This window comes from Gallinula chloropus (assembly GCF_964237585.1).
Source record: "Gallinula chloropus genome assembly, chromosome: 1".
NCBI lineage: Eukaryota > Metazoa > Chordata > Aves > Gruiformes > Rallidae > Gallinula > Gallinula chloropus.
In genome coordinates this window covers 190,940,162-190,967,613 of record NC_140085.1, presented here as the reverse complement: position 1 = coordinate 190,967,613, position 27,452 = coordinate 190,940,162, and the positions used below count along the sequence as shown (strand labels likewise).

At 47.7% G+C, this 27,452-nt stretch overlaps 1 protein-coding gene across 1 annotated transcript; it reads left to right on the top strand.

The window, feature by feature from the left end:
• Window positions 1-4,057: 4,057 nt before the first annotated feature.
• On the top strand, window positions 4,058-27,188 carry WNT11 (Wnt family member 11; the record flags this gene model as incomplete). Its single annotated transcript, XM_084277648.1, has 5 exons — window positions 4,058-4,140; window positions 14,195-14,430; window positions 15,512-15,789; window positions 17,233-17,525; window positions 27,014-27,188. The coding sequence occupies 5 exons, from the start codon at window positions 4,058-4,060 to the stop codon at window positions 27,186-27,188; spliced, it is 1,065 nt and encodes a 354-aa protein (XP_084133774.1).
• Between the last annotated feature and the right edge of the window lie 264 nt (window positions 27,189-27,452).

The following is a 27,452-nucleotide window of genomic DNA, read 5'->3' as shown; positions in this document are numbered from 1 at the left end:
CCGATCTCAGCACCCGCAAAGGCAGACGAAAGCAAAAAGGGGGTTGCGGAGCCCGGAGGCTGACAGCCGCGCTCCCAGCCCGCCGCAGGAGTGCGGGGCAGTGATTCCGCAGCCCCTCAGGAGAAGGAAATCCACCTGACGGCCCCTTGCGTGAAAAGTATCTTTGTCCTTTAATTGGGAAGTGGGTCGCGAAGCCCAACAAGCGCTGAACACCCTCCGGAGAGGTAGCGTTTAAAAAAGTTTCCGGTGGAAAACACGAACTAGATGTTTTTGTCGCTAATCATTAACCGCTCATTAGAATAACAGCAGCACCGAGTCCAAGTCGGGTCCCTGCCACCCACCCCCCCGCCGGGGGCCGGTACCGGGCACCCCCCTCTGAGACCAGCGAGGTGACACGCTGGCCCAGCCCCGGTTCCCCAGGGGGATGTCCCGGGGAAGGGAGAAGGGGTGCGTGTGATGCTGCCGGGGCGGGGGGTGCCTCTCCGTGCGCGGAGCCGCGCGGAGCCCCGTCCCTGCCCGCGGGGGAAACCGCGGGGCGCTGAGCGCTGTTCGCGGAGCCCCTTTGTTATGCTAATCCGGGCTGACATCACGCCGCATATCAAAGCCGAGGGGGCCGCATATAAGGCGGCTCCGCGGGCCGACCCGGCAGAGCAGTCCCGGCCCCGCCGCGCAGCCCGGGCGGAGGTAAGAGGCGGCAGGGACCGGGGAGGGGTTGCGAGCGGCTGCCGGGAGCTGCGGGAGAGGGCAGTGCCCCGACGGGAGCCCCCTCGAAACGCCGAAGGTGCGGGGGTGGCCAAGAGCAGGGGTCTGAGGGGAGACCCGGGGGGATGCAGGGAGAGGGGTGAGAAGGAGGCTGCAGGAGAGAGGAGAAGCTGCGGGGAGAGCCGAGATCTGGAGGGGTGCAGGAGAAAGGGGAGACTTGGAGGCTGCAGGAAAAGAGGGGAGATTCGAGGGTTACGAGGAAGAAGGAGACCCAGAGGTCTGCGGAGGAGACCCGAGGGCTGCAAGGGACAGTGCACACCTTGGGGCTGCAGTGAGAGGGGAGACCCGGGGGCTAAAAGGGAAGGGGGAGATATAGAATGTAGGAAGGGTCCCGGGCTGCAAGGGATAGGGGAGACTCGGGGCTACAAGCGTGAGTGGAGATGCAGGGGCTGCAATGCAGAGAAGAGAAGCTACAGGGCAGTGGGGACACCCAGGGGTTGTGATGGAGAAGGGGGGATGCGGAGGGCTGAAGGAGAGGGAAGACCATGGAGAGGGGGAGAGGAGAAGTTGCACGGAGAGGGGAAACGTGGGGTCTGAAAAGCAGCACCCCTCTACCCCACCTTCCCTGTCCCTGCTCTCCATCCTCACTGCAGGTCATATGGGGATGTGCTATCCCTAAACCTGCCCTCCCAGGAGAGCTGCAGCCTGGCAGTGGGGTCAGGTGGATGTCTTATCTTCTTGTGTGGGAAAGTGGGAGAGATGTGAGGTGGATCCACATGCGTTTATATATCTATATCTATATCTATATCTATATCTATATCATCTATATCTCGTATTGCCTGTTCTCATCCCTGGGACGGGGCTGGTGGAGGTGTCAGATGGGAGCGTTTCCTGTATGTGAGACTGGGACCGGCTGCAACCAGCCTCAGGGTGAAGAGAAAAAGGGAGCTTTGAGTTAAAAATGGTCTCTGGTTTTTAGGAGCCCGCAGACCACTTGCTGCTGGTTTGATCAGTGACCCAGAGCTCTCTAGAGCTGTAAACATCACGTCTGCCCCCAGAGAGTCACCCTCCCTCCCCTCCCCTCCCCTCCCCTCCCCTCCCCTCCCCTCCCCTCGCAAATTCCTCTTGCAAACGTAACCTGTGCTGGGCTGAGTGGAAAAAGGTGTTATTACCTCCCCAAATAACAGGGGTGGGATTGCAGGCCAAGCTTGCAGCTCTTGGGGTGGGGATGGAGGGTTTAGATAATTGCTGTTCCTTCTTGGAGGTGAGAGGGGAATCACCAAAATTGTGGTTTTATATTTATTTCAAGCTGTGGGGGGCAAAGCAAAGGATGATGTTGGCTGGTCAGGGTTAGCCAGAGGGTTTTAGACCATCTGAGACATTTTACACCCGACTCTTGTGTTGTTCAGCAGTTCATGGAAGAGGGAGATAAGGGGTCTGAAATAGCTAAATGGACACTAAAAGGCATGGGCAGGATTAAGGGTTGAAGGTTTCCAGTGTTCTCATGGTGGGTTGTGGGGTAGGGAGGGGGGCGGGGGGAAGCAAAGAGCATCCAAAGATGAAAAGATACAGAAATACCCTGAAACAAGAAGTCTGCCTGGATGCTTGTGGGACACATCAAACCCAAATCTGAGTGGGCATTAAAGAAAAACAACCTGTGGCGATGAAATCCTGCCTCCCTTGCAGTCAGTCGGAGTTTTGTCTCGGACTTCAAGGGAGCCGGGAACTTGCCCCTAGAGGTTATTAAAATCCTTTGTAATAACAGCACTTCTCCAGTAACCCTTTACACCAGGCGCTGGGCTTCAGATAGCCAAAAAGCAGCCTGAATGGAAAAATACACTGGAGATGGTAGAAAAAAAACCACCCCCGCTATTCATTCCACCCTGGCCAAATTGCTCCCCGAACTGGGGGTACTGGGGCAGAAAGCAGTGGCTGGGACAAATCCTGAGCTGGTGGTCAGGTGGGATGTAAGAGGTTCCCTGAAAAGATGCGAACTGTGAGATGTGCTTTTCCCAGGGTAAGAGGTTCCCCGAAGAGATGCGAACTGCTCCAGCAATTCCCGGTCCCATTCCAGATCCCTTCGAGTGGATGGGATGTGGGGTGGGATGTGTGTGGGGGGATGCCAGCATGCCATGCTGTGAACATCCAGAGGTTGCAATGTGGCAGGCAGGTTTTTTTTGTGTTTGTTTTATTATGGGTTTTCTTGTGGGATGGGGAAACCACCGCAAAGACCACAAAGAGCCTCCCGGAGCGGTGTCTGAAGTGAATAACTGGAGGGAAAACCCATTTACTGCTATTAATACTGCTGCTAAAATAAGCAAGCCGTGCCCTGGAGACAGAGAGGAACCCCTCTAAGAATTTAAGTCCCGCACCTGGTTTGTTTATTTGTTTGGGCCGAAGAGAGGAAAAACACCAAAAAAAATCAAAGAGGGGAAGGGGGGGGGGAAATCCTTGAGAGCTTTTGTCTCCTCCTGGCTGGTCCCCGGGGACAGAAATGTGATTTTATGTTGACGAAGTTGCAGCCCTTTCCGTGAGCTCCAGGTGCCCGAGGAGTTGGAAGAAGTGAGAGGCAGAGTTAATGAGGTGAGAAGGAAAGCAGAAGGGAAAGAGCAAAACACATTTGTTGTAACAGATCAGGCTGAAACATCTGCAGGGCACGGGCACCTGTGTGGAGTTGGGAAACCCAGTTTTTATAATTTGTCTTCTCTGCAGAAAAAAAAAAGGGGGGGGATGTGTAGAAATCTGGAGTGATGGAGAGATGAATAGCTGAAGAGTTGGGCTTGCCTTAAGATTTATCTTTTTTTTTCTTTTTTTCCTTCTTCCCCAAGCAGTTACACTTTTGGAGAAGGATGGGGGGGAGGGGGGGGGGGGGAGAGAAAAAAAGAAAAGCAAAGCAGCAAATGAAGCCTTGCCATGTGCAGGGTTAAATGGAAACACACAATCAGACCATAACTCAGGGTGTAATTCAAGCCATACGGTTTGTCTGTCTGTTGACTCGGCAAGGTTGTATCAAGGCTTGGCGAGGGAGGGGACTGAGAGGGGATAATCCAAACCTTTTCGTGATTCATAAACCACTCCTTTGCAATTTGGATAATAGATCTCCCCCCTCTCTCTCTCACTCTTGTGTCGACTCACTAAACTTCAGAGTTAACTGTAGCTCGAGCTCTTTTTTCTCTCCTTTCAGGTTGTTCATCTCTGAGGAGGAGCAACACCAGAGCTGTAAGGAAATACATACATCGTGCAGAAAATTAGGAAAACTCCTTTTTCTTCTTTAATTTTTTATTATTTTTTTTTAATTTCTTCATTTGGAGAGGCTGATTTCCTTTCAGCAAGTTGGGGACGGTGGAGGAAAAAAATGAAGCCGAGCCCACGATTTTTCTTAGCTGGCTTTCTGTCTTTGGCTCTGCAGACGGGGATTTGCAATGGGATAAAATGGATGTAAGTACCCAGCTATCTCTCTGCCTTTCTAAAAGTCTTTGCAGGCACTGCCCAGCCTGTTACCCAGTTCTTGCAACTATTTGGAGCACACTGTAAAGCCATTTAAAGAGCAGCAAAGGGCTGCGTTTCTGCAGGCATTCAGCGATCTCAAGTGTGTGTGCTAGGGGCTTGTGCTAACAATATGTCTCCATCTTCTTCCCAAAATATGCGTGATTTAGGCTCGCCTTTTTCTTCTCCTCATTGATACTGAAGGAAAGGCACACACTTGAACGCTCACATGAACCACTTAATGAAAGTTTCTAGCGTTAGCTCCGGCCACACTGGGAAGCTCTTCCCACCCGGACCGCTGGTTGTGCTGAGTAGGAGCTGAGAGCGGTAGGGACCGCAGCTGAGATAATGCCGCCAATCTCCAACCACAGGGGATGCTTGACAGATAACATGGGGGGGGGTGTGTGTGGACCTTTTGACCTTTGGATTTCATGAAGGGTGTTATAAATGAGGCGGGGGGGTGAGTGGGGAAATGGGGGATGGGGAGGAGGGTGAAGAAATCCCAGGGAGTGTGGTCAAGTCTGGATCGAGTTTCCTCGGAGGTAATGTCACTGCAAACAAAGTGAAAACACCACTATCTCATTTCTTTGCTTAAGCAAGCAATCAATTAGTTGCTTTCTGCAAAGTAAACAAACAAGCCGCTCCAGCACCCATCTGGTTTCATGTCCCCCAATGAGTGATCTGCCTATTCTGCTCTGATTTGAAGCTGGGCACAGAATAAATAAGAGGATGTGGGCTAGACACAAGTGAGGATCTTCTGTAAAAGAAGAGGCACAATAAAAGTCAATGCCGGGGAGAGCTTGTTGTGAAGGGAGTAGTGTGTGGAGGTGAGGATCTTGGGGTTGTGTGAGGGAGCTGAGACAGGAGATACCTGTTTTATTCCTCCTCATGTGCTATGTCCAATTCCCATTCTCCTGTCCCAGTCACTATCACCTTAGGCTTTCCCTGTGCTACCTTTTATAAGGGCTGTCTTAAATTTGGCCACCTTTGAGTTAGATGTCTTCTTGGAGCTGGAGTTTTCACTGCCCTGCATGCAGGAATGGGAAGGAGGACCTTCCAGGTGGGCATCCACTGTCTCCAAAAAGAGACACCCAATGTAAATGTCAAGGGATGTCCTCTGGAGATACCATGAACTGCAAGGAGCTGGTTGAGATCAGTTTATATTATTTATAGTATATTTATATTCATGAAGAGAAGCAGTGTGAGCCCCTCTGTAGGGGGTGTGTGTGCACATGGTCAGGAGGGAGGAATCGTCACCTACTTCAGGGCATCTTTCATTTGGTCTCTCAAAGGACCACCTTGGAAGTAGAGGGGAGTCAGAATCTGATCTGCCCTTCACTGTCTTGCCTCTACACCTTGTAGCAGTCACCACAGCTAAATTACACAGCCCAGCTCTTTCCTTCCACCAGATTGCTTGGGTGTTCAGGTTCTCGGCTACTCATCTATCCAGCACCTTGCACAGAGTGGGCATCTCCTCTCCGCAAGACATTTAGCAACGTGCCCGTGGGCTGCAAGAGCCTGGGCTCATTTGCAACCTTTATTTCTATGCATCTGTTTTGTGGCGCCCTGATTCAGCAGGATCGACCCATAACTGAGTGGGGACGGGGCTTGCTTAGGCTCTCGGTCCCACTTAAGCAAAGTGCTAAATCCAGAGCGAAGGGCCTGGCTTCCTCTGGAGGCCAGGGGCGAGATGAGCTTCGGAGGCAACCTGATAGTGCGGTGACAAGCTGCAGATGTGAAAAAAAGGCTGGGAGGCAGGGAAAGGTCCTTAAAAGCTTTGCTGGCAAAAGCAGCCTTTTGGCCCATAAGTGGTTAAGCTGTAAGGGTTGGTTTTGGGGATGGGGCTGGAGGAAAGACGCTGCCGTTGCTGCTTCTCCCCTTCCCAGCTGACATATCGCCTCATATCAAAAAGGCGAGTGGGGAAGATGAAAGCTGGGATTAAAGTGGCATTTGAAGCATGAACTGCATCCAGATGTGCCGCGGGGCTACCCTTCACACCTGTTTAAAACCTGGCTGAGACCTGCACTCCCTGTCCCAAGGGTACTTTGCACAACTGAGATGCTGCCAGCTGGGATTTCACAAAATTAAGTTTTGGAGGGGTTTTTTTGATGGGTTGTTTTTTGGGGGGTTTTATTCCCCTTTTTTTTTCTTTCTCAATTTCTCCTCCCTTCCCCACCCTTGTTTTTCTACAGAACCACAGGACAATTTTTCCACCCCCCCACTCCTCATCACCCTCTTTCCCCTTCTTCAGCAGTGCTGCCACCCTTGGGGCTTGGGAAACCCTTGGAAATCGCGTGGGTGAACTCTTGGTGATCAGACATCAGCACTACCAAACACCAAGTAATACCTTGGAGCTGCAATCACACCCTGGGCGTGCTGTACAACCAAACCCTGCCCCCTTCCTTCTTGTGCTCATGGATGGAGAGAAGGGGAAAAAAGGATGGGATGGAGAGGGAGGAAAGTGCTGTGAGATGTTTTCGCTCTTGAGCTTTTTTCAGCGGTCTGCTCGCTGTGCTGTTGTTGTAGGCACAGTGCCAGAGGCGAGCTTCAAAGAGGATTTGGGAGGGGAGGGGGAAGATAAGGAGGTGGGGTTTGCCAGGCTGGGGAAGAGGGAGCAACCGATATGAAAGGCGATAGGAAACTCAATTTTGATTCAACGAGTGATGTAATTGTAAGGGGAGGGGGAGAAGAAAAACACACTTTTCAGCCATTTAGGACTTCCCTGTAACAGAAATATCCCCTGTAAATTATTAAAAGTGGGGAGAAGGTAAAAGGGAGCTATTTGTTTTGTTTTATTTGGCTTATTTTTATGAGTTCCGTGATCCAGATCCCCAGCTGTTGTAAATCGGCACTGTGCCCTTCCCTGCTGTGGAGGCGTGCAGCGCTGAGCATCCCGCGCAGTGCACAGTCACCGTCTCATAAATGTGCTCTTGCTGCTGAAGAAATTTCTCATTTTGGCCTCTTAGACTCATATAATTATAGAATGGGTAGGGTTTGAAGGGACCTTTAAAGCCATCTAGTTCAACCCCCTGCAGTGAAGCAGGGACATCTTCACTGGATGAGGTCGCTCAGAGCCCCATAAAGCCTGAACTTAAACGTCTCCAGGGATGGGACCTCTACCACCTCTCTGAGCAACCTGGGTCAGTGATCCACCACTCTCATATTGATGAACTTTTTCCTCATATCCAACCTAAATCTCCCCTTTTTGAGTTTAAAACCATTACTCCTTGTCCTACTGCTCCATGGCCAGGGAAGAGTTCCTCCCCAGCTTTCTTATAGTCACCTTTCAGGTACTGGAAGGCCGCTATAAGGTCCCCTTGGAGCCTTCTCTTCTCCAAGTTTGGCTGAACAACCCCAACTCTCTCAACCTGTGTTCACAGGAGAGCTGCTCCAGCCCTTTGATCATTTTTGTGTCCCTCCTCTGGACATGCTCCAACAGGTCCGTGTCCTTCTTGTGCTGAGGGCTCCAGAGCTGGACACAGTGTTCCAGGTGAGGTCTCCCCAGAGCAGAGTGGCAGAATCCCCTCTCTTGGTCTGCTGCCCACACCTTGGGATGCAGCCCAGGATGGGGTTGTCCTTCTGGGCTGCAGATGCACATTGGTGGCTCATGTTGAGCTTTTCATCCACGAGTCCCCCCAAGCCCTTTTCCTCAGGGCTGCTTTCCAGCACATCATCTCCTGACTTATATGGATAACAGGGGTTGTCCCAACCCAGGGGCAGGACCCTGTATGTGGCTTTGTGAACCTCCTGAAGTTCCCCTGGGCCCACTTCTCCAGCCTGTGCCGGTCCCTCTGGATGACATCTCATCCCTCCGGCTCTTCTGAGGAGCTGCTCGTTTATAAAGACAGGGTACAGACAGATTTTTGCAGAGTCAAGATGCCATGGAGAGGCAGCCTTTCCATTTAATTTGCATGAGCCCCCAACTCTCATTTTTTGCATGCTGCTCTCTGCAAATACCTTCCCATCCTTAGAACAGGGGTTATTGTTTTGTTTTGTTTTGCATCTCTTTGTGATGCTTTGCATTGCAGCAGCCAGCGAGGTAAGGCAGCCTTCGGTGTTACTGGGGGGGTGTTGTAGGACCAATGTCTTACCCATCTCCTTTTACACCCCTTTAGCTTCCCTAGGGGATATTGGGTTTGGCCAAGCAGGTTGCTGAAGCAACTTGAGATGAGCTAAAAAAACCGGTGAGCACTAGAGGGAGCTGCGGCCAGATGTGCGTCGTGCAGAAGTCTGCAGGTGTTGGGATATCCAAGCACAGGGCGGCTTTTGAGGTGTTTCTGCCTCAAAAAAGGAGATTGTCTAACAGAGGTTTGCATCTCCTCTGCCCAGGTGCTAAGATGCGGATTGGACTGTGCCTCTGTGTTGAGTGTCACCCTCAACACCAGACGGGCTGCAAAGAAGCCAAATGCTGTGAGTGAGGGTTTATTTTTTGTGTGGCTTGCAGGATCAGCCCATGACAGCAAGCGGTGGATTAGGAATCCTGTAACTTTTACGTGGGGCTCAGACATGTTGGGAAGTCCCTGCCTGTCCCTGTTGTGGTGGCTTGGACATGCCTCATGACTTCTGGAGTAACCCCTAGCCAAGTGCTGTCCCAGCTATGAGGTCAGCTATGCTGCGCACAATTCTCATAGTTAAATTACAGCCCTTCAAGAGCAAAAGGTGGCTTGGCCACACATTTTGGTGAACTCGGGATGTCCCCCAGCTCATCAGCCTCGAGCAGCACTTCAGCCTTTCTGCAGCAAGCAGAAAGTGGGGAGGGGTGGGGGGGAATGGAAAGATTTTGTACTTCCCGGCAGTGGCTGCTTCTTTCCTTCATCTGAGGGGAGCTGGGACATTGGGGGCACGGGCGCCTACAAGGAGACCGTCTGCCTGGCAAGGGGGCTGCTAGATGAGCTGCCGTGAAAGGACTGCAGGACGGGGACGGTGGGAGGGGAGCGGGATGGGGGCGAGGAAAGGGGGGACAGCGGCTTTGAAGTTTGCTCTTCACTCCATAGGCAGCTCGGGAAAACTTGACAAAGCTCCACAGCCTTCCTCGGTGCTCGGTGAGCCAACTCGCCGCTGGCATCAACTTCAGTCGGGTTTGGGCTGGAAGTCAATGGCCTTGTGCCCACTACTGCCAGCGCTGGATTTGGCACCGTATCTGAAAGCAGCTCTTATTTTAAACTTTTACTTCAAGACTTGATTTTTTTTTCCCCCAGTCCTCTCACTCTTCCTCCTCTTTATTTCTTTTTTTTCCTTTCTTTCTTGGTTTTTTTTTTTTTACTATATAAATCCCGCCTCTCCATTTGAAAAGGTTTTGCAGAACCTATGGAAGCATTTACCAGGGGACGCGGTGACTTTCCCAGTGCTTTTGGTTCCCAGGCCAGGACTGATGCAGGGCAGGGTGGCAGGGGCATTAGGTGCCTCTGACTACCAGGAGCTTAGACAAGATTCTTGTAACAGTCCTGTGGGCCTCTTCCAGTTGAAAAGCTGGAAAAATGAGGCTCCTGCAGATGAAAAACCTTCAATGAGTTCAAATGCAAAAAACCTGTCCAAATGCTGCCTCTCTTTATTAAATTTTACTGCACACTTCACTCTCCATAGCCATGTAATGTTTAAATCTTTTCATTTTACCCAAATTTGCCATATCCCTGGAAGATTAAGGGGTTTAAGAATAGGGATAGAAATGAGACTGCCTTCACAGAAGACAATTTGGAGCAGAAGTTCATGGTTTCACCCACAGTCCTTCTGCGAGACCTTCTTGGGTCGCATTGCACAAGGGCTGATAGAGAGATGCCCTCTAGAAAAGTCCACCTCAGAATGAGAGGAGACCCTTCCATCCTTTAACATTGCTTTAAAATGAACCAATGCTTCATCACTCAATTCAAGGAGTTTTTCTCCTTTCGGTTGAGCAGAATCAGTGTCCTGCGCCTAGTGATCTTTATACACCAAACCATGTATGGCTTTCATTGATGTCTGCTCAGATCTGAAAGTACTTCTCCCAAGCTGCTTCTCCTATGAATAGTCTTCTCATGGAGCCCAGATCTACAGGAATAGGCTCATACCCCTCGAAGGACCTAACACTGTAGAGCATTCATGTTTTCAAATGAATTTATTAACTGCCTGGGATAATTAAAAGAGTAAACGAAAGTCATGATCCATTCATGCATCATATTTCCTCTGTAATTACGTTTATGGTTTTCTGTCAGTATCCATAACTTCAATTGAAAGCCTTGCTATGCTATATATAAAGCAGGAGATGTTTGGTTTGGGGCCTGTTTATTTAAAGGGATGGGCCAAATATGTATATTTATAAAAAAAAAAAAAACCTAAACCCACACACAACCATCCCTCAGTTGTCCTCAGCTTTCTGGAGAATGAAGGATGAGGCAGGAGAGTCCAGGGAGAGGAGCGTGGTGTTAGTAGGAGGAAATGGAGAGTAGCAGCATTTACAGGATGGCAGCAGGTAAAATCCCAACATAGATGAAGGGTGTGAATATAAAGAAAGATCTTTATCAGGTATTTTTTTAATCAGATTGAGAGCCAAAGGTTGTTCTTCCCTGAGAGTTGCTTCATTCGGGCTGGCTGTTTCCCCTCCTAGTGCTGGTGCTCAAACGGAAACTGTGTGGAGATGGGATAGAGGCCTAAATCCCACCATGGACAAGACTTCTCTGGGGGAAGGTCATTTCCTTTCCACTGCCCCCACAAATGGATTTTCTTCCCCAACTATGTCCTTTGAAGGTGGTGGGCATCCCTCCCTGGTGCTGCCAGAATTTGAGGAGCAGGGAAGGTTGGTGCCTTTCCATGGGGAGGCTTTAAAGTCACGAAGGGTGGAGAAGACATTTCTCAATGTAAGACAGAGACCGAGCAAACCTGGACTGTCAAGGCATGGACTAGATGACCTAACAGGCCTCTCACATTCCTGATCTGTGATTTATAAATGCACTCTTCGGTCTCGGCAAGCGACTCCAGTAACTGTGAGTTTTCTTTTCCATCTCCACTACCCTTTACTTTTTCCTCCCGACGCTTGGAGATGTTTCCAATTATAGGTTCTCACAAGCAAAGGCATGTAGCTCAGGTCTGGGAGATGTTCAGAAAACACCTTCCTGCGTCTTGCATTTTTATTCTTGGCGGGCTCCCTGGAGTTCGGCTCATTCAATGAGAAACAGCCATCGCTGCCGTTCACCGAGTTGTCCCCAATGGGGCTGCAGTCCTTCCTCTCTTGACTGCCCAGCTGATATTATCCCCTCTTCCACAAAGCAAATTTCCTCCTTGTTACACCATAAATCTGCTTTGCTAATGGTGATTGTTTCAGCCCATCTGTGATGATGTGATCTCGTTGTATCTCATCCCCTTTTTCAAAATGGGGATGAGTTTCTGTTCAAATTCAGCTCTCATCCCAACTTGTAAGGTGGTTATTCCTGCTGTTCCTGACTTGCACGTAATGGTGAGATGCAGGTGCCTCAACAGGTCCTTTAAAGATGCTGAAGACCTCTGGACAGGACTAGAAAATGTGTTGCAGGACCTAGGAGGTGTATGGATCCTTCTGGAGAGCTGGGTGAAACATCCCAAGGTCTCTGATGTGTCACTGGGTACCTCTGATTAGAAAACTGTGCTGGTGCCCTGTTGTACAGCATTTCTCAAAGACCTGAAGCTCAGGCTTCATTTTCCTGAAGCTTAGGATGTGAAGCTCTTTCGTTTCATCTGCCTCGCCCTGCCTGGTTATTTTGCTGCTAGGACGTACCGTGCTGGCGTATTTATCATTTTTACTCTATTAGTGACGAGCGGCTTTGGCTTCTTGCCTGATTTGCATTTCAGCCCATTCCTGAGAGTTGCTGATAGGCTTTCTGGGATAAGTTTTCACAGGTTTCTGGTGCCAAGTGCTAGGGGTTGGACTCATCTCACCCAGCTTAGTGCTTATACAGTCCAGATGTCTGTGTCTGAGTTCAGTACCTGGGTACCCTCTACAGCCAGAGCAGAAAATTAGGATTTCTAGGCCATGACTCATTCCACTGTAGATCTTGAAAGCACATCAGTCTAATTACTCCCTCGATGTGGCTTTTTCTTTCCATGGGCTGAAGGAGAACCTTGAAGGGGAACCATGATGTCCGCACTGTAGAGGTTTGCAGACAACTGACATTCACACTGTCCCAAGACTCGTACCTCTACCTTCAAGGATATGATATATCTGAGATATGTGAGCACCCAGAACATCACCAACAGGCTTTGTATCCACCAGCTCAGGTCCAGCTCTGGTTCACATTTAAGGCAGGGTGAGTTGCCCTCTGGAGATGCCCCTCTCCAGACAGGGAGTGTTGCATGGGCAACAGTGTGCAAGGGACAGATGAACAGCAGGGCACAATTTCAAACAATTAAATACTCTACTTCTTCCTTGCCCTTGAAATTCATTGCCCCAGACTTCTGTTTGCTATATATTTAATGGACCTCTTTAAATATATGTATATGTATATATTTACATATCCAGCAGAGTGGTGGTTTCCCTTCCAACTTTGCCACTGATTATCTAGTGCCAGAAATGCCAAACTCCGGCCACCTGGGAGTTTGTCAGTGCAGACCTACACAGCCCTAGCAAGGACTGTAGCTGTAGCTTTTCCCTGCTGGAAGAGTGGTTGGGGTTAGCAGTTACACACAGCCCGGAGACAGCTCCAACACACACACAGAGCAGCTGGTTGAACCAGCCAACCTTGAGGGAGCTGGTGGAACATAGATGTGTTTTCCTGAAAACCGGAGATCAGAGCTAATACCCCCTTCCTCCCCCCAATATTGGTTAGGGCTCAATTTTAGCTCCATTTCCATCTCATTTAACTTCTAAAGGACCTGGATGTTACAGTTATAAAGTGAAATGCACCCAGAAATGTGTCTGCTAATATGCCAAGCTAACCAAGATGGCTTAGGATGAAACTGAAAGGCAACACATTTAACAAGGAGAGAAGGAAATATGTGTTAAGGCAGTTGTGCTGCCAGGATCAGATGCCAGTTACTGATGCAGCCAGCTAGAAACTTGTTTTATGGGAATGAATAACATTTATGACTGCCCTAAGCAGGTCATAAAGATACAAAGAGAGTTACACACCAGGCTTCTGTGGGTGCTTGGGGAAGAAGAGCACAGCTCCGTAGGATGCACAGCACCATTTTCTTTCTTCTTTTTTACCTGGAAAAATTAGCAGTTCCACACCACAAAGACCAATGGGATCTTTGGGATGCTGTTGGTTTCTTCCAAAGTAACACATATGCTGGTGCTGGTGGATCCCTTCTCGGTTTTGACCATAGTAATCTCTTTGCACACATTCACGTGGTGCTTCTGCATGACATTTTTGAAGACTGGAAAGACAGACTTATCTACGTGCAACAGTGATGGAACTGGTGGAGGTCCTTGGCATTAACCCTAGGGGAAAGCATCTGTTTTGCAAATTTGGTGGCTTTTCCCTAGGCCTTGCAGGGGATTTTTTTTTTCTATAATTAATTACATGACATTTAACATAATCCTTCCAGAGTGTGTGAGACAGATGCTGAATGCAAAGCACTGATAACACCAACATCACTTTTTTTTTCTTTTTTTTTTTTTTTTCCTGAATACCACAGTCTTGGAAGATCCAACTTTCTGTTATCGTGCAATTGATGGATCATTTTTCATTCTGCTGGGAGGTCTGTCCTCTTCATTCTTCAGCAAAAAACCCTTCCCATAAGGATTTACACATTCAATCAGCTTGGCATATGCCCCAGGAGCTTTGTCCAGGCTCCCCTAAATGTTGGAGAGAAATGCACGATTCGAGAGGGTGTTTCTTCCCACCTAACTTAAACACCTAGTTTAGATCAGATAAATCACACTTAAAAGATGCCCATCTCTCTCACCAGCTCAAACTAAGCACTTACAGGTAGCTAAAATTAAGTTGAGCACAGGCCACAGCATTCACTGCACTGGGGGTCATGAAAAAATTAATATTGACCTGAAGATTAACTTCTTTTGCGGGTTTTAATGCTTTTTTGCATGTGCTTGTCTCCTCAGAGCTCTGTCCAAGACTCCTTCGGCTTTGGCCCTGAATCAAACCCAGCACTGCAAGCAGCTCGAGGGCTTGGTGGTTTCCCAGGTACAGCTGTGCCGCAGCAACCTGGAGCTCATGCAGACCATCATCCAGGCAGCGCGGGAAGTGATAAAGACCTGCCGTAAAACTTTCTCAGACATGCGATGGAACTGCTCTTCCATCGAGCTGGCTCCTAACTACCTGCTGGACTTGGAGAGAGGTAAACAGCACTGCTGGCTCGGCCGGGGACATGAGTGAGTAGAGTCAGCCAACACTGTGTGTGTGTGTGTGTGTGTGTGTGTGTGTGTGTGCGTGTGTGTGTGTGTGTGTGTGTGCGTGTGTGTGTGTGTGTGTGTGCTGGGGCTGTGAAGGGTTGTTGCAGTTGGAAGGGACCTCCAGAGATCATCAGGTCCAACCTCTCCCTGCCAAAGCAGGTTACTTAAGACAGGTCACACAGGTTGGTGTCCAGATGGGTCCTGAATGTCTCCAGAGAAGGAGACTCCACACCCCCCTGGGCAGCCTGTCCCAGGGCTCTGTCACCCTCACTGGGAAAAAGTTCTTCCACATATTGGTGTGGAACTTCCTGTGCTCCACTTGAAGCCATTGCCCCTTGTCCCACAGACCATTGAAAAGAGGCTGGCTATTTCTCCTTGTCTCTGTGTGATACAGAGGGACTGCGTAGCTTAGTTGTCCTGTTCCCTCAAACTGTGGTCATTGTTACCTACCATAACTAGTAGCTCTCGAGTCCAAGACCTCTCCAACAGCTCCTACAAAACATGGCACAGATCTTGTCTGCTCATTGCATTAGGAGTCAGGGTGCACTTGGTGACTGTGGAGCTGGTGTTCAGGGCACACAGACATGTCAGGCAGCACATGCTACGAGTGAAGCTGTGCAGTCAGCTGTCATGGGTTAGAACATCCTTGCACACTCGTGCTGCAGCTCCAACAGCCTCATGTCCCCTTCCTCAGCTCTGTGCATGCCAGATTCACAATCTGCCAGCATGCATCCTCCAACACAGGGGAGAAAGGAGGCAGGAGGGTCCATAGGGGCTTCTTCACATGCTCCAAGAGCAGATCACACCGCAATGGACAGGCTGAATAAGTCCTTACCCTGCTGGAATGTTGTCTCATGCTAAAGACTTCACTTAGGAGATATGCTCCAAGCTGGTGATGCCAGGGGAGGTCTCAGCTGCAGCAAGTTGGTGTATTTCCTGCTCTGTGGGACACTGATGGTGTGGGTCTCTTTTTGGGGAGCATTTAGCTGTCCCAGGAGGCTGAGGTGGAGCTCTTGTCTCTTCCAGGTACAAGGGAGTCAGCATTTGTGTATGCCCTTTCTGCTGCTGCCATCAGCCACACCATTGCCAGAGCCTGCACCACCGGGGACCTCCCTGGCTGTTCCTGTGGTCCCATCCCAGGTGAGACACCTGGACCTGGGTATCGATGGGGAGGATGTGCAGACAACCTCAACTATGGTCTTATCATGGGGTCCAAATTTTCAGATGCTCCCATGAAGATGAAAAAATCAGGATCACAAGCCAATAAACTGATGCATCTGCACAACAGTGAAGTAGGGAGACAGGTAACAAATCCACGAGAGTTATTGTAATTGTACAATCATCTGTAGTAGGCGGTTGTTTTGTGAGGTTCAGTGTCTCTATCAGCTAGCAAAAGGAGCAGGTTTCTCCCAGAATGCTCTGAACTCCTTTGGCCTGCTGAAAACTGTGCCTATAATAACTCAGGCTGGGACACAGGAGGCCCTGAATGCTATTATCATCCCTATATATAACTGTGGGTGGGATGTCTCATTGCCACCCTCTCCACAGCCAAGCATGGCTCTGGCTTGCTTACCCCAGGAGGTGTGGTGGGGATGGGTCCCATTGTGCTCTGCCAAGGGCGTTGCACAGGCGAAGTGCTGTGTAAGCATGGAGGATTATCATCTGCCAGATGCGCCCGGCAGCAGCTGCCTCCCAGACATCCCTGCAGCCAGGAGGGATGATTTTTCCTCTTCAAACGCCTTTGCTAGTGATTGTTCCCATACCTGGCAGAAGCTGCTTTTAACAGCTTGCATCCCATGGAGGGATAATGCTTACCATGCATGATGCTTGGTGTTCACCGAGGTGCAAATCCCCATCACAGCTGGAGAAAAGGGTATGGGATGGTTGTAGGGCTGACCCCTGCACCCACCTCTGGGGCAGCAGCAGTTACCTAGGTTGGTCCTAACCCCCAAAACTTAGTCTTCGTGGCGCAGAAGCTCTGGAGTGGGTAAAACTTGGAGCGTGTTGAGCTCATTGGCAGCTGACTGTGTAGCTACGGGCTGAACTCCCCTTCGCAGAGCACAACCATGCTGAACTTTCCTCCCCTGGGTGTTTTTCTCTACCATTCCCGCTTTATCTGTGTCGTTGGCTGTTCTTTGTTTGGGGTTTTTTTCATAATGCCTTGAGTTTTTCTTTTAATTGCAATGGGCAGATTTTTGTTTGGGACATTGCGTTGCCATGGCTGGTGCATTCAGCCCTTCCTGGCAGTGTTCTACCATGTCCTACAGAAATGAGACTAGCGCAGAACCAAAGTAAAAGTCTCCTTTGGCCTCACGACCAGCAGAAAGGCAGAGCGAGGGTGCCCCGAATTCATCAGAACCTTGACGTCTCTGTTGCCCAAAGCTGCTGGAGGCAGAAGTGGATGTTAATTTTCTGTGTATGGATTGCTTTGATTTTCATTCCTGTAGGGATTTAGAGGGCTGGAAATGCAGCCCTATGTAGATATCTGATCAGATTTCAAAATGCTCTTCTGTCTGCCGGCTGTAAAGGTGCCTTGGCGAAAGTAGTCTTGGGCTGATAGGGATCACCAAGGAGCTGTGGGATCTTATTCCCTTCGCACAGTAGCTACTCTAGAGTTACTGTGCAGGCACCAGAGTGGCAGACCTTTACTATAGCAGTCCCTGCTAAGAAAGTGCCTTCTTTAGCAAGCTTGTGGGATGTTTGGAGGTAAGGGCATTTTCTAACAACTCCTGCATTCCTTTTTGCAGGTCTTGAAAGCCTCTCTTGAAATGAAATGTAAGTGCCATGGAGTTTCTGGGTCATGCTCTATCAAGACCTGTTGGAAAGGCCTTCAAGAACTGCGAGACATTGCATTGGACCTCAAAAACAAGTATTTATCAGCCACCAAGGTCGTTCACCGGCCCATGGGCACACGCAAATACCTTGTGCCAAAGGATATTGATATCAGGCCAGTTAAAGAGACAGAGCTGATTTATCTGCAGAGCTCACCTGATTTCTGCATGAAGAATGAGAAAGTGGGGTCGCATGGGACCCAGGACAGGTGAGGGTTTTTGCAGCGGGTGTTGACTGAACTTTGAGCCCCAGAGAGGGAAGGGGGAGAGGGAAGCATGTATGAATAAGAGGCAAATAACTGTGGAGGTGGCACATGCATGCAGGTAAAGGACATCTCTGACATATGGTATGGTATGATCTGCAGATGCCCAAGCCTGTTAGTGGTGGCTATGGCCAAGACAAGTCTGCAGACACCTTTTGCATTATAAAGGCAGGCTCAAGATACCTTTTGAAATCTCCTAAGCAGCTCACCTCCAGAGGAACTTATAATGGTCAAGCAGATGGTTTTTACTGCATCGAGTCTTTCCAAGTCATTTCTTGCATTCATTGCTGATGTCATGAGTTATTACTCTAAGGCTCCTCTAAGTAGTCAAGTGTTATCCCAATTAGGACCAGTGCTCCCAGGCAGCTGTAAAAAATCCCTGTAAACTACAAATCTGAATTTTTAGGATCTTTCTTCCACTGCATTTTAAAAATTCAGGTGTTTGTATTGCTCATGTCTCCACAGAAGAATTTCTTCATCCCACTAATATTTGTGATTTAAGGCCACTGTACCCAGACCTTCATTGGGCACAGTGCTGTCACTTTCACAGACAGCAGACATTCCTGTCTCTACCCAGGATCTGTTTAATTGCCTCCAAGACAAACCAATTACATGTTTCAGCAGTCTGAACATCTCTAGGCGGGCAGCAGAGCCTTCAACAGCCAAATAATTGTGTATTGCCAGAATTCTGCAGATTATTTTTAGGTGGTTGCAATGGCTGGATTTCAAGCTGTCTCATTAGTTGCTTTCTGCTGGGTTGGCTTTCTTCAGATAGTTCTCACAATTTGTTTTTGCTTTTTATGTTACTTTGTAGTGGAGGCAAGTTTCAAGAAGCATGCACCTACCCTTTTGTGGGGTGTCTTCCTTTTATCTCTTGTTGGACCTAGCAGTCTTTTCATTGTGTATTGAGAAGTTCAGTGCAGTGAAGGTTTTACTGTGACAGAAATTAAATAAATGACCCAAATGAAGAAAAGACACATCTTCTTTGGATGCCTTTAATTCATATGAAGTGTTTCGTGAGGGGACTTTGGAAGATATCCCTTGGCAGTGGCCATTTAATCTGTCACCATGACTCTGTAGACAGTATATCAGCATTTAACTGGTGCAACTGGTCAAGAGATGATGACAGATGAGCAAGACAAGTGTGTCCTTTTTGTCCTTCAATGTTTTGTGGCAGTTACAGTTTTGTATCCTCTGTTAGGACCAAAACCAATGGTTTGATTGCTCTACAAGTGTTTATCTGGCAGCTTTGTGGTGGGAACACCAGGCTGATGTTAATTGCCAGTCCAATGGTGGAGCAGTAATTAGGAAGTGAAGATCTCTATGGGTCACTGAGAAGTGCAGGGAAAATGCATGCATTGAAACTGGTTTCTGAGGGAAAATGTCATTTAAGTGGAAGTGATGTTTTTGTGGATTTGTATGGATTTTGACAAATTTGTGTCTTGAAAAAGACCTCTTTGTTGTGTCATTCTGTTTCGCAACCAAAAAAAAAAAGAAAAAGTGGAGGTTATTTGGAAATTAGTTTTATAGGAATTGTGTGAAATCAACAGGTTGTGTCAAAACCAGACTGAATTCATTACAGATTTGCCAAGTCAAACATTTTCCATGTGCTGAAATCCTTTTAAGGGGAAGGGAGGCATGACTACTTCTTCATCTAATTTCATTTTACAGCAGATTTTGCCTTTTTATCCCAGCTAAGGATGAAAAATATGTCAAGGTCTTGAATGATTTTTTTTCTTCTTCTTCTTCTGAGGATAGGAAAATGTGTATTGCAGGCATCCGTTTATCCTGAGTTGGGCGACAGCAGTGATTGTGAGCCTGCCAGGCGAGGGTCCACGGGAAGTGAGATTGAGTGAGGATTTAGGGAACTGAGATATTAAGGCAGGAGGGGATGACTTTCAAAAGGAACCTGTCAAGAAATACTCTTTATTTTTGGATGTGCAAGTTGGTGATGGCTGTGGAAGGGGAGGAAGGCAAGATAGTACCGTGTTGAGCTGCAGGCATCTCTCAGGCCAAATTTTAAGGTCACATGTAGTTACACTCATTTTCATCACAATCCATCTGCCAGCTCTTGAGAATAGGCCTGGTGTCTGAAAATTGGCACGTGCAACACAAACCCCTTTTCTCCATTAAATTAGCAGAGGAAATACCTGTAAGATGTGCACAATGTCTTTGCAGATCGGTCCGTTCATTCTGGGGAGAGGCTACAGGGAAAAGAAGGGGAGCTTCCCTAACCTCCTCCTTCTGTGGATGCCTTTTCCCTTCTCATTTTTTCTCTCACACAGAGGACATCTAAACACGTTTTTAAACCCAGTGGCTCTGTTCCAGCCGGCTGCAGGGCCACTGAGATAGTGCCTAATGACAGGGATGAGGGAGAAGCAGCACAAAAGGGGATGCTGTTAGAGAGGAAAGAGAAGAATGTGGTTCATGCTTACTCTGCAAAGATGTAAAAGCACTTGCATGGAAATAGCCCAAACAGGCTTTTATTTTATAAGTGAAGTCCTCAAGGCATCTTAGCATTTTATCCTTGTGCACATCAGAAGTTTCTGATGTGAGATCCCAATGTTTCCTACTAGGCTAATTTTTAAGGTCTTTCATGGCAAATGTAATCAAAAAGGGATTTTTTTTTTTTTTTTGGTGGTGAACCCTTTGTTTTCTGTCTTCTTCTGCCACCTACCTTTTACCTCTTTGACCTTTTTCTTGCCACAAGCATGGATGCAGGGGTCAGCCCATGGGGTGTTTCAGTGCAGACCCCTGTCACCATGCTCCACAACACTTCGATCTGGGCATCTCCAGCATCTTTCCAGCCCTGTTTTCTGCCTCCAAAGGAATGCAGAGGGGAGGAGATCCCAATATCAACCCCTTTCCCTGTTACCAGATTTTAAAAGTCACATTACTGCATTTTCATTATGAAAATGAGTAGTTTGGCATCATATGGAGAAAAAGTCCTCACCCCCCCCACACCACCACTCTTCCCCAGGTCTTGCTTGCTCACAGGACGATGGAATCAGGACAGAGGTTGATGGCTCAGTTACAACACCTTGGATGTATTGGGTTTCAGTGTATGCTGTAGGGAACAATCCTGCACTGGCAGGTGGGTGGAAGGGATAATCTAATCAGCAGCTTCTATCTCTCTAATTATCCCCCGCTTTATGCCGACTTATTGTGTATTTTTTCAAGCAGGAAAGGGAATTGAATTACCTTGTAGTGGAACCACGTGAAAATCCACTCAGGTGGTGCACCCAGTTACTCAAAAGCCTTTCAGAGTGCTTTGCTGAAAGGCTTTCAAAGCCTTCTTCCGACCAAGCCTGAAATGTTTTCTAAGTCTCTTTGGCCCTTCTTAGTTTGTTGAAATTAGAAGTGGTTTGGAAATCTGCATGCCTCCAAGCACTTGGGGTGTATCCAGGTTTCAAAGTCAGGGAGCTGAACCCAAACCTGAGATTTGAAGCCTGATTGAAGTGCTCTAAATCTGATTAAGGAGCTGAATTTTGCAACCAGTGTCCAAAGCTCCTGCAAACAGGCTTGCTGCAACTGCAGCCCTCATCCACTCCAGCCAAACTCCAAGTGCTGATGTGCCACTGTCACAATTTCATAGCCAAAGAATCAAAAGAAGCTGAACTGTGGAGCAGCAAGGGATTGTACCCCCCCTTTCAATACAAAAAGGGGATAACCACAGGGGAAAAAATGTGTATGTTTCCATTTCGGAGCTTTCTTGGACAAAAGCAGCCTATAACTCATCTTTTAGAAAGGTAGCTCAGTTTCCCCTGCCTGAAAAATTCACTATCAGCTTTGAGAAAATGATAAATAATAGCAGATTATAAAATTGAGAGCTCTTTTGTGAGAAAAGAAGCAAAAGTATTAACCTTCTTTATCAGTAGGGTGTAATGTATCATATTTCAAAGGCTGTTTAGGATCCCTTAAGGAATCCAAGGGAAAGGGAAATTCTGCCGTGCATGCAAAAGCCTCCAGCCCCTGAAGCCTTGCAGAGATAACTGAGCTGTTTATTACTGATCGTTCCCAGAGCAGTCTTGGAGCCAAGGAACACTGCTCCCTCCCTGCTGAAGATGGAGAAATCGAGATGCAGAAATTGAGCCACAGGGTGGGTAGATACAGAAATTGAGCTGCAGGATGGGTTGATGCAGGAATTGAGCTGCAGGATGGGATGCTCAGACACCACTCCTTAGCTGACTTACACTAGCAACAAACAATTCCTTGGTGGTCACCCCTTGCTCGTGTAGTCATTTGTCTTAAGCATCTCCCAAGGTGTCTTGGGCTGGTGTGTTCTCTTGGATAGAGATATGCGTAAAGTTATGTGGGCGATGATATTTCATGGCAGAAGCCACTCATATTTAGGTCAGGAAGGGTGGTAGTTATGGATAGACGACGGCATTTGGTGTTTGGTTTTTGTTTCTGCCCCTCAGTGAGGGCCACAGCAGACACAAGATGAACTTTGGCTTTGAGTAGGTTATAATGCATATGATTTTGTACTTTTTGGAGCTGTTATCGGGTGTGCCACCCTTTTTTCATGGGATCCAACAAATGGTTGAATAACAAATAGCAAATAATTATTCTTTGAGTGTCGCAGAAGTTTAGACTGAAGGAAAATCAGGAAAATTAGAGCTTTCTGTTCCTCCACCTTCAGTGGAGGAACTTTCCCAGGGCAATGTGCTTGTGGCTGCTGCACATTTCAGTATCACAGAATCACAGGATCGCCTGGGTTGGAAGACACCCTTTAAATCATCAAATCCAACCACAACCTAACCCTGCCTAGTCCACCTCTAGATCATGTCCTTAAGGACTTCATCTATATTCTTTGGTCCAGCCATGATCTCTTGGGCTTTCCCTCAGTTCATCCCCAAGGCAGTTTGAATCACTCCCACTTTGGGACACCTGGATTTGACCATGAAGTTTCTGGAACAGGTTTGTAAATAATAAATTTCTTGGTGGAAAGAGCAATTTCACACAATAAAACTGGAGCAGATAGTGAATTAGGGGGATTCAAAAATGCAACCAGCAGTCCTGAACATATTTAATCCCTCTGCATCAAAACAGTATTGGAGCTGGGGATCATCAGGGTTGATAACGAGTTTCCATGGAGTTTGATCTTTTTAGGATCAAGGATGAACTGAGACTACCTGGGCTCTTCCTGAAGATTTTTTTTATTCTGATCTTAAAGATAATTGCCCTAAACAACCTGTTCCAGGGCTCTACTGTCTTCAGAGTTTGTTTTTTTCTTAATCTGAATTCAAACTATTCATGATCTGAAATCAAACTAGTAATTTCTTGTCCTCAGCATATAAACAACATTTATTCTCTCTCACTTTTTTGCAATGATCTTTAGATGGGAAAAGAGCTCTCTTAACAGACTTCTCTAAATCAGTTACTTCAACCTTTTCTACTTTCTGAACTGCTCCTCCAACTCCCCTGGGAACATTCCAACATTTATCTGGATGCTTACTATACATTTTAATCCACTCGCAAAATGCTCTCAGGTCCTTTTGCTCCAGCATTATCCACAGGTTTTGAAGCTTGCTCTCTACTCATTAATGAAAATACAGGCTGGTTCCAGGATCTCCCTTGACATCTCCTTGCTGACATGTACTATTGATAACTCTTTTTCGTGCAGGCGTTCAGTGTCAGTCTCTAGTTGTTCCTCATGGATGAGAAAGCAATTTAAAGGTACTTAAGATCCTGCCCTCAAAATCTTACATGAATTTGTGCACTTTGATGTATTTTTAGCCAATGTCCATTGTGTTACACACCTCTTTGGGGTTTGAATTATTTTTTTCTCTTTCTTTTATAAACTGCTATATGACTTGACATTACTGGACCAAGAGGCACTAAAGAAATGAGTAGGAATTTGATTTAAAAGAGGAAAAAATAAATTAATTTTTACTCAACAGTACTGTCTTCAGGGACACGTGGCTGCTCAAGTTCATGGAGACAGATGGTTTTTCTGAGGTCAGAAAAGGCTGAGACAAACCCATGGCCAAGATGCCCACCACGGGATACTGAGATTTTGAGGCAGGAATGTACATTCTATCATCCCTAATGCAATAGCCCAGGTGCTGGCGGGGTATGAAGGATAGGATGACTGGAAGTGACCAGATTGGCATTTTCCTCCCTGAACAGCATCTTCCACTGTCACTGGGGGAGGTACTGAGTCAGGCAGGCAGTTGCTGTGACCAAGAGTGACTTTTCTTATAAGCAGCTTCCAATTATTAATAGGACTGATAGAGTGAGGTCCCAGTGAACATCTGGCCTGCCCCTGTCTTCATATGCCATTATTGTGGGTTACATAGTACAGAGTTGGCCTCACTTTGGCTCACAGATTAGCTGGGCAACCAAGAAAATCTATCCTTATATCTGCAGATGGGACTGGGATCCACAATAAAATTGTGTGACATCTCCCCATAGCTTTTAAAATGAAAATCCCCCAGGAGGTAACTGTGAGATGGCTTAGCCTCTCCATCTGGGGCAAGACTCTTAGAAGTGCTGGGATGTCCTTCCTCATCTCTGCTGAGGAGCCCACGATGGGGCTGCACGGTGTACTGCAATGTTTCTGCAAACAAGGGCTGGAAAGGAGAGATTTTGGACAGGCGTATTGAGTGGGATTTGTCCAGTCAGCAAGGCTGACCTCCTCCCTTCTTGCATAAAGAAGAAAAAAGCACTGTGACAATGTAAAACCCTGTTCCTGAGCCAAGACCTTGGCTGGGATTATGGCCGAAGCATCGTTTTTCACCGGTCTTCCAAGTACTTCTAGAGGTTACGGTGTTGTGTTAAGATGCAATCGCCTGCCTTTGTATTTTCTCTCTGAGGCTCAGGAGGAGGGCATTGCTCTGAGTTGCTGGAATCATGCTGGACCAGGCCCAAAACAAATGAGATTGAACTTAACCCATCAGCAGGGAGCCTGGTGAGACCGCAGACGTGGGCTCTGAAAGTCGATGCTTGGGGCAGCTTCTGTGGGTAAACTCTGGTTTTGGGCTCCTTTGTGTTTCCCCCACTTGCTTTTTTTTTTATGTACAGTTACAACTGAGAAAGTACCTCTGTTTCAGCTTGTTCAAAGAAAAAGAAATGTAGTTCATCCAGGCCCATGCTTTAAAACAGAACAGTGGCACTGTCAGAAAAGTTTTCTAGAAGCACATTTAGATTCAGAATTGGGTCAAAAGCTCTGTTTTGGCTATTCAACCCATCCATCCAGAATGTCCCTGTTCCTTCATCCAAAGCTAGGGGAAACTTGGGGAATTTTTAATAAGATTTCTGGTTTTTTCCTTTCTTTATTTCAGCCTGGGTGGGATGGGGACAGCTGTGGAAAGGTGTATCTACTAGAAGATCCACTTTTTTTCCTGCAAACCACGTGAATGGGTGCAAAGAAAGGGAGATTCCCAGGTCTCAATACCACATGTAGAAGATTTTTGCTCTCTGTTTGAAAGGGGTAAATCTTAACTCTTGGGTGCCTTGTACATTTGGGGAGTGAATTTGCAGCATGAGGTGGCACGAATGCTCTGCACATCCATCACTGTACTTCTGCAGCCTCCCCATCCTCCCCAGGTGAACCTCCGGGCAACAACCTTCTCATCCACTGGTAAAGTGGAGCAAGGTTGTCAAATACCCTCCCCTTTTCTAATGTCAACATGCCTATATTTGAACCTTTGCTTTGAATATTTAATGCATTTACTAATACATTTATGAGGAGTCATTCGGAGGTTTCCTGATGGAGGGGCCCCAGCTCACAGGGGCAATAACAACGCCTTTGGTTCAACGTTAGGCAAACATGCTCAGTGTGGTTGCAGACTTCGGCTTCGGTAGAGGCTTTCAAAGGTTTGTAAATATTTACACACACTCCTGAATGAAGGAGAGCAGGGGTTGGGTGGGGGGGGGGCGGGGAGAGCAGCCTTTAAACACTGAACCTGGAGAGGAATGCAAGTCAGAAATAACAAACAAGAGGCCTGCTTGAGCCAGAAAAAAATAAGGGAAGAAAAAGAACAAAATCTCAACACCTCATTAATCCCGTAACTTCTCCTAAGGCATTACCTCATGAGGAATTCCTATAAATCTCATGGATTTGTTTTCCTCTATTAATGGAGTCAGCTTAAGAGTCCAGCTCATGCTCCTCTCTCCTTCTCCTGTCCCAAACCAGCCTTAGTCTGTTTCTGTTCAGAATAGCCACACAGAATAAGATATAGGAGGGATGTCGGCAGTTCCCCCCACTCTCTGAAGTGCCTGTAAGATTCAACTTCAAGTTCACAGCCCCATGCATAATGAGATCCATCACCCCAGTGTCCGGCTAAGCATCAGAACAAACATGAACACTTCCACCCTAGGCTATCTTTACAGCTGATGAAGAAATGGCAGATCTATGGTTAATCTTATCCAAAGGTCAATGTCTGTTGCATTGTCACTTCCAGTGACTGGGAATATTTTAAGAGAATGAGATAGCTGTTTTTTGAAAATGGCTGGGGATCCACGATCAGTGCATCAATGAAAGAGATCCCTCAATTCATGTGCTACTTCTGAAAACCTCAAGCCAGCTGCTTGCAAGCGGATAAAGTGAGGAAACCCCACACAATGGCCAACTTATGCCAACGAGTCTGTCTTTAATTAAAAGCAGAAGCAAAACAAGCAGTGGAAGTCCGTGTGATATTTGGCAACTTGTCATCCTACACTGTGCTCCTGCCGTGCTGCCTGCTTCTGGGTCAGGACTCTGGGTGGTAGACAGCCACCTCCCTGGCTGTTTGTACTGTACTGGGAGACATGCGGAGGAGAAAGTTCAGAGTCCGTCCCTGCTAGTTTCAGTTGTGATTTCCCTGATAGTGTCAGGGTGGTATTGTGGCTGTAACAGTCTGCTGAGGAGCTTTCCCAGCCTGGAATCACTGGCACAGAGCCTGTGCAAATACTCGGTGGCTGCAGGGTACCTCCTCCATCTTTTTCAGGGTAGGTAGTGCTGGACAAACATTGGTGTTTGTTCTTCAGGGTATCATCTTCTTCCAGCTCCTTTCAGACAGCTTTGGAGCCTGCCTGTGAGTACAGATCGCTAGGGACTATGAGCTTTTGGTTTGGTGGAGGTATCACAACAGCTCTGCCTGCACAGGAGCTAGGTCCTGCCTGCCTGGGCTGAGAGGCTGCTGAGCCTGAACTGAGAGTCAGAACAGGAGTTTAACATTATTTTGGGTGTCAGAGCTGGTGATGCAAGTGCAATACCGGGTATCAGAGCGGGTCATGTGAGCACAGCCTGGGAACTCTCCCTGCCTTCCTTGCAGGTGTAGAGGGCTGGGTGCTCACCCCTGCAGTGTCCTTGCTGCAAGCAGAGACGCCACTGTGCTGGCTTCCCCCAGCGCCTCACAGAGCAGTCAGGCCCCAGCATCACTGCAGGACACTGGTTTAGAAATCCCCGCAGGGCTTTGCACTGCCTCACCGCATTTCCTTTCTTCCAGGCAATGCAACAAGACCTCCAATGGGAGCGACAGCTGCGACTTGATGTGCTGCGGCAGAGGCTACAATCCCTACATGGACAAAGTGGTGGAGCGATGCCACTGCAAGTACCATTGGTGCTGCTACGTGACCTGTAAAAAGTGCGAGAGGACTGTCGAGAGATATGTATGCAAATGAAAACCCTCCTCTCTCTGCCCAGGAGCTGAGACGCCAGCGGCACTCCAGCACTATTCAGAGAAGAGAAAATATTTCCCCGACTAGACATCGTTTATCTTTGTAAAGACACAGACTTGAAGAAAGACGGTAGGAGGAAAAAAAACAACCAGTCACACCAGTAAAAATAAGACCCTTACAAAACCCAACCAAACCCGTAAGTGTCACTGTTTCCCCCCCTCCCCAATAAAACGCTCTCTGAGAAGACAAAAACTCATTTGGGATGAT